Raw genomic sequence first — 6,936 nt, 5'->3', positions numbered from 1 at the left:
AAATTATACTAAATTGCTTCAGTTAGTAACCTTCAATGACTTTTAATTGGTTACATTGAAATTTTCCCAAATTTTACTAAATTTCATCAATTTACAAAGTGAAATTTCAAATTGAGCTTCAGTCAGTAAACTTCAATGACTTTTAATGGGTTACATTGAAATTTCCACAAATTTCATTAAATTTCATCAATTTTACAAAGTGAAATTTCAAATTGAGCTTCAATCAGTAAACTTCAATGACTTTTAATTGGTTACAGTGAAATTTCAATAAAGTTTGTTTGACGTCTCTTAAATAAGTGCACTTATTTATGAAAATTATGTATAAATTTTTTTATCTGTATACCATTATTCGTAATAAAACTATGAGCGTAGTTTTATTTTAGGGTGAATTACACTAATAGTCCCTATAGTTTGGGACTTGTATCACTTTGATCCCTAACTTTTTAATTGTGACATATTTGACCCTGAATTTTGAATCTTGTTCCAAATAAAGACAATTGAAGATATCATTAGATTTTTCAAGGGTAAAATCATCAATTTGATAAAATATAAACTAATTTGACAAAAATAAATATCAAACATATATTTTTGAATTTTTTAAAATTATTCTACCCACTAAAAATAAAATTATGTAAAATTGATAAATCTTTTAGACAATTATTTATTTTTTTTACCAAATTAATTTTTATTATGTGTTTGGATAATAATCATGTAAAATTAATTTTTAAAAATTAATCATGTAATTTTTAATAATGTTTATCAATTTTACATAATTTTATCATTGGTGGATAAAAATAAATTTTTTAAAAATTAAAAATATTTTTTTGACATTTATTTTTGTCAAATTAGTTTATATTTTATTAAATTGATGATTTTGCCCTTGAAATTAAATAATGATAACTTCAATTATCTTTATTTGGAACAATATTCAAAATTCAAGGTCAAATGTGTCACAATTGAAAAGTCAATGACCAAAATGACACAAGTCCCAAATTATAGGAACGATTAGTGTAATTTACCTTTTATTTTATTTATTAAAAAAAATAGTATCTTTAGACAGTACTATGACACACACAGTCAAAATAGTGTCTATCTTATACAAGTTATGACATTATAACTCAATCATACAAGAGTCCTAACTAAAAACAAAAAATGAGTTATAACTAAGGCTTCGTTTGGGAAGTAGGTTGGCTTTTTGACTTTTTTGGTTATTTTAACCTGGGCTAAAAAGTTTGGTTTGGGAAGGACTTTTTGATTTTTTTGGCTTTTTTGATGAGAGAATAATCTAATGATTATGGGTTGGATGTAATATTTTGTTTGTTATAACTAAAATAACTTATTCTGTCTTTTAAACCCTCTTCCCAAACCTAGCCTAAATACTACATAAGTTATAATTAAAGATCAATTGTATCATAACTAAACTCATAATAGATGATAATTAAGGCCTTGTTTGGCAAGTGCCCATTTTTGCCAAAAAGTCAAAAGTTACTAAAAAAAATCAAAAAGCCAACAATCCATACCAAAAAGTCAAAGATTCCCGTTTCTCTCTACTTTTTGTATATCTTTTCGTAAAAAGTCAAAAAGTCATTCCAAACATACTATTTTTTTATGTCATATTTTTGCCAAAAAGTTACTAAAAAAACTTGTTATCAAACGAGACCTAAATATATGGTAACTAGGGATACATGCACCATAGAATTCCCAGTATTGTTATACCAAAAACACGAACTCTCATAACAGCTGATCTTATCTCATTGCGTTTGGTATAGTGTTTAGAAGGTAATTATAACTTATTTTAATTTTGAGACATGTGTTAGACTGTTTAATGCATCTTCTGCTTATAACTTATTAGATAAAAATAACTTAAATAAGTTTAAAAAAAATTAATTATTTAAAAGTTAGGGAACGAATACTTTTAGTTTCTGCTTTCTGATTATCAACTTTTAGGGTTTACTTATTTAGTGACCTTTTTTTTACTTATTACGAAAAGATGTGCAAATATAATGTTTTCAAACTTGAACCAGACCAATCGATCGAACTGGTTGAACTGGTGACCGAAGCTAGTTTTCGGTTCAAATGACCTTCCAAGCCTAGACTATACTCAAAACCGGCTTAGAATTTGAAAATTGAAAGAATAGCCGGTTCAATCGGAATAACCGATGAACCGGTCACGGGTTAACATAAGAACCGGTCAAGTTTAAAGAATTAAGTTTCTTCCAAAAATATGTTGTGGAGAGGGTTTGAATATGAAACCAAGTACATAAAAAACAAGCACTCAAATCATTAAGTCATCAACACAATTATGACATAATTATGACATCATGGTTCAATTTTGGTTCACTCGCTGTTGAACCAGTGACTCATCTACCCAGTTACTTTTTCGGTTCGCTCACTGGTTTGATTTTCAAAACATCATGCAGAAAAATAAAAATAGAGAAGTGGATAATGTGACAATTTATAATAAATAAGCACATAAGTGCACTAGGGAGTGCTTTTTGAAAGATGGATATATGCAGTTTTTTTGTGTGCTTATTTTGTGATTTTTTGGTTTTCTTACAAATACGATCAGAGAGTGTTGCCCATTTTAGTAACTTTGGAGTCTTTTGGGAAGTGGGTTATAATCCACTTTTCAGATTATAACTCACTTCCCTTTATCACAAAAAATTGATTATAAGTAACTTTTTATTAAAAAGTCGATTATAACCATCTTTTTAAAATAGTCATTTATTTTTTTTTAAAAACTTTTTATCTTTTTTTGGATTACATTGGCCCTGTTTGGTACAGCTTTTTTTCAGCTTATTTCAGCTTTCAGCTTAATTTAAGCTATTTTGATATGTTTGGTTTAGCTTAATAATGTAGCTTATAGCTTTTTATAAGTCAGAAATCAGTTTATTCTTTGAGTAGGGCAGGAGAAGCTTAATTTATAAGTCAGAAATCAGCTTATGTTCATACTTTAGAAATTATTATAATATGGTGCCACCTCATTCGTTAAAATTATAAAATTTTCTTTTTACCCATGTATGTTTTTGAAATTACTATTTTACCCTCTATTAACATTTTCTAAATGGAGGATATTTTGGTAATTTCACATGTTGGCTTATATCTATCTTATCAAATGGCTTTTTGCTTTAAAAAAAAAAAAAAATTATTATTATTTTGAAACTAGCATATTATCCATGCTATGCACGAGTATAAATAAATAATTAAGAATTAATTTCTAAATTAATAATAATATAAATTTTATTTAAAATATTTAGTAAAAATGATTTATAATGAATTAAATTCTATTCATTTTTACAAAAGTTACACATAATATAAGATTTTTATTCTGATATTATTAATTGTGTTCTAAGTTCTTAATAAAAAAATTGCATGTCATAATTTAATTGATAAAAAAAAGGGCAAATTACATATACACCCCTCCAGGTTTGGTTAAATTACAGATACCCCCCTGAGGTTTCAAAAATTACATCCCGCCCCCTGAGGTTTGTATTTTCATAACAATTTACCCCCTGAGGTTTATATTTCATAACAAATTACCCCCTAATTTCTTATGCAAATATAGCATTCAGGGGGAAATTCGTAATTTCTCAAACCTCAGGGGGGTATCTGTAATTTTGTCAAACCTGGAGGGGTGTATATGTAATTTGCCCAAAAAATTAAAGAATAAATTACAAAAATTATGTTTAATATAAAATATAAATACACTTCGTTTTATAAGTTTCATGATTTTAATTTACTATATGATATTAGTAAATTACATTTGTTAATATATTAATTTTTTTCTTATTTTTTAAAACCTAAAAATTCGTCTACTCAAAATTATAAATTATCGTATGTTATAATTGTTACGTGAAAAGATATTAGAATAGCCTTGTGGTATTGGACTAAATATTAGAAGTGATTTACAAGTTACTCGACTCAATATTTATATCAATATGACTTTCATTGAATTATTACAAAGTGTCTTTATCGGTTCTTAGCTGGTATGAACTTATTTGGGTTCTAACATTGAATTAAATATTAAAAAAAAGGTAAATCACAAATACACCCTCAAAAGATTTGATTAAAATACAAATCGCTCATGTGATTTTGAAAATTACATTTCACGCCTGAGGTTTCTAATTTCATAACCAATTGTCAATTTTATTAATAAATCATATAGTCAATTAACAGTTTTTAATGATATTAAAAATATATTTTAATTAGTAATTTAGATAATTTTATTATTGTATAGGTGAATAATTATAAATTTCATTTTTTAAGTTAATTCTGTTAAATAAAAAATTATAATAAGGGGATATATATAATTTTTCAAACCACAAGAAGCAGCTTATATTTTAAGCAAATTTCAGAGATGTATTTGTAATTTATCCTAAAAAATAACTTAAAAAATAAGTTCAAATTGATTTTTATTTTAATAATTCTTAGTTTAAAATGTATAAATTAAAAAATAATATGATTTTTTTAAATGATTCAATAAAAATTATAAGACTTTTCTTTTTTTTTTTTTAATTTTAAAATTGATTAATTAATTTTTATTTTCAAATTTTTAAATAGATTATTTAGATAATAAGATTTTTTTTTTATTTAGATAATAAGATTTTTTTTTATGATTTAATAAAGGTTAGCCGATCAGGTCTTTCCATTTTTCAATACTCTGTCTCACAGTTGCCGAAATCAACGGATTCGAGAACGGAGCGATACAGTTTCGATCTGTAGCGTCGGAGTCGTAGCGAAAATGAAGAAGGAAGACACCGTGAAGCTGATCAGCGCCGAGGGCTTCGAATTCGTCGTTGACAAGAAGGCTGCCATGGTCTCTCAAACCATCCGAAACATGCTTACATCTCCCGGTCTCTCTCTTTCTCCACCTCAAATTAGGGTTTTTCAGTTTTTCCGCTTGGTTCCTGAGAAAATTCCTTGTAAAGAAAAGGAAATTTATAATGAATTTTTAGGATTTTCTTTACACCAACGTCAGATTCTGATTAAGATTTTTGCTTTACGATACGATTTCATCGGTTTGTTTCAGGGGGCTTTTCTGAAGCGCAGCATGGAGAAGTGACTTTTCCGGAGATAAGCACTACCATTCTCGAGAAGATCTGTCAATACTTTTACTGGTCTCTCCAATACGCCAGGTCTTCCTTCTTGCTTTGGTTTATTATTTTTCCTCCTAACGTTTTACTTGTTCGTTCATGCTTGGTTACTGATAGGAAAATGTGGACAACTAAATCACACTGAATTCTTCAATTTATATATTATTTCCTTTGTTTCTTTTATACTTTTTAAGCTGTTTGATTTTGTTAGTGGCGGATGCGATGTGGGCGCGTATGATCATATTATTTCAGATATGAAATAAGATTGTAAACTGTATGATTGAATTTAAAATCTGAAATCGGAAGTTCAGAGATTTGAAAGAAAAAAAAAAAAACCAGAATTTTGGGCGTAACTACCCCACCAAATTGCTATAAGGTATTTTGTGACAACTAAAAAAATGAGACATAACCACCAAGTTTGGCGTCCTCTTTATAATAGTTTAGATTTCAGAGCAATAAGATTGTAAACTGTATGATTGAATTTAAAATCTGAAATTAGAAGTTGAGAGATTTGAAAGAAAAAATGCCCCTGAATTTAGGGCGTAACTACCCACCTAATTACTATAGGGTATTTGGGCAAAACTTAAAAAATGAGACATAACCACCAAGTATGGATGTACAGATAAATAGATAGATATATCATCTGTGTTGTGTTTGACTTATATAGAAGTATTTTCTGTTGGCAGTGGGAAGGAAACTGAGTTCCATATTGAACCTGAGCTGACCCTGGAACTGATGATGGCTGCTAATTATCTGCACACTTGAGAGGATCACCTCTCCTCCTTCTTGGGCAATGTTGAGCATGGTAAGCCTTCTATATGTAAAAGTTTTCATCAAACATGGCATGCAGAGTTTTTACTATATATCAGCATACGTATTAGCATAATAGAGGAATGAGGAAAAAGAGTGGATGGTTAGGAACACCAAGATGCAAAAGGAATTAGTTGCATAGCTTCATAATAATTCTATAAAGCTTCGGCATAATTTCCTTCGAATTGAGTTGACATCTGTTACGGTGCTAAAATTTTCTTAGCTCCTTATTTGTTCCGATAAAATTTTCTTAGCTCCTTATTTGTTCCGATACAAACTAATAGACGAGGGTTAGATGATAGCATTCATTTATTGTGCTGTTATTTGGTCTAAACTGTCCTCCTTATTTGTTATCTTTTCAGATTTTGGGATGCTTACCTTTATTTATTATTTATCAGGGATAGTTGAGAGCAATTTTGTTGTCCAAGGTACAAAGGTTCTGAAGATTGCTGTATCAACATTCTCTATGGCACAGCAAAATTGGGTTTTTCGGTCTTCTTTTTATGTTATTGTTTGCAATGGGAACAATGTTAGGAAACGAACTGATGTAGCCAAACTGCATGCATGATTATTATGAGATTATTATGATTGGCAAACTTGTATGACAAGACCTAAAAGCAAAATGGGTATATATCTGTTTTCAGGTTGTATTTCGGTGGATTAATTCTGCTATTTTTTAAAGAAATGCAGTATTGTATGTAACTGGTGAATAGTGCTTGGATGATGGAGACAAATAATTATAGCATCCACTCTCACGAGGCTTTTATGTTATTTCGGCAACACTCTATTTTTTTAGATCTTCAAGGCTCATTTATGTTCTGACATTGGCACCTGGCAATCAATTGAAAAATACCTTGTCTGTTGTGCTTATTTTGAAAGATCATTGAAATTCCTGCCAATAATAAAATCTTATTGAGTGATCTGGAATGGGATTGATGTTGAAGTTAAAATGGAAGAGGGGTGGGGGTGGGGGGTGTTGCTGTTGTGCTGAACCTTCATGAAGAAAAACTTGCCCCGGAGAGAAAACTGATAC

General features: G+C 28.9%; 1 protein-coding gene across 1 annotated transcript; it reads left to right on the top strand.

Annotated features, from left to right (window-relative positions):
• The first annotated feature begins 4,592 nt into the window (after positions 1-4,592).
• On the top strand, positions 4,593-6,605 carry LOC114274139 (BTB/POZ domain-containing protein). The gene is made up of 4 exons (XM_028216003.2): positions 4,593-4,853; positions 5,030-5,135; positions 5,780-5,898; positions 6,302-6,605. The coding sequence occupies exons 1-3, from the start codon at positions 4,742-4,744 to the stop codon at positions 5,856-5,858; spliced, it is 297 nt and encodes a 98-aa protein (XP_028071804.1). The 5' UTR covers positions 4,593-4,741; the 3' UTR covers positions 5,859-5,898; positions 6,302-6,605.
• The last annotated feature ends 331 nt before the right edge of the window (positions 6,606-6,936 follow it).

The sequence above is a fragment of the Camellia sinensis genome, chromosome 14 (genome assembly GCF_055761805.1).
Source record: "Camellia sinensis isolate YWXY chromosome 14, ASM5576180v1, whole genome shotgun sequence".
NCBI classification, from domain to species: domain Eukaryota; kingdom Viridiplantae; phylum Streptophyta; class Magnoliopsida; order Ericales; family Theaceae; genus Camellia; species Camellia sinensis.
The sequence above is the reverse complement of the archived record's forward strand: the minus strand, read 5'-3'. Positions and strand labels throughout refer to the sequence as shown.

Bases quoted from the DNA above. Each gene is read 5' to 3' on its own strand.
- LOC114274139 (XM_028216003.2), top strand. From the start codon at position 4,742: ATGAAGAAGGAAGACACCGTGAAGCTGATCAGCGCCGAGGGCTTCGAA. The intron at 4,854-5,029 runs GTCTCTCTCTTT...GGTTTGTTTCAG, and splicing joins AAACATGCTTACATCTCCCG to GGGGCTTTTCTGAAGCGCAG. The intron at 5,136-5,779 runs GTCTTCCTTCTT...TTCTGTTGGCAG, and splicing joins TGGTCTCTCCAATACGCCAG to TGGGAAGGAAACTGAGTTCC.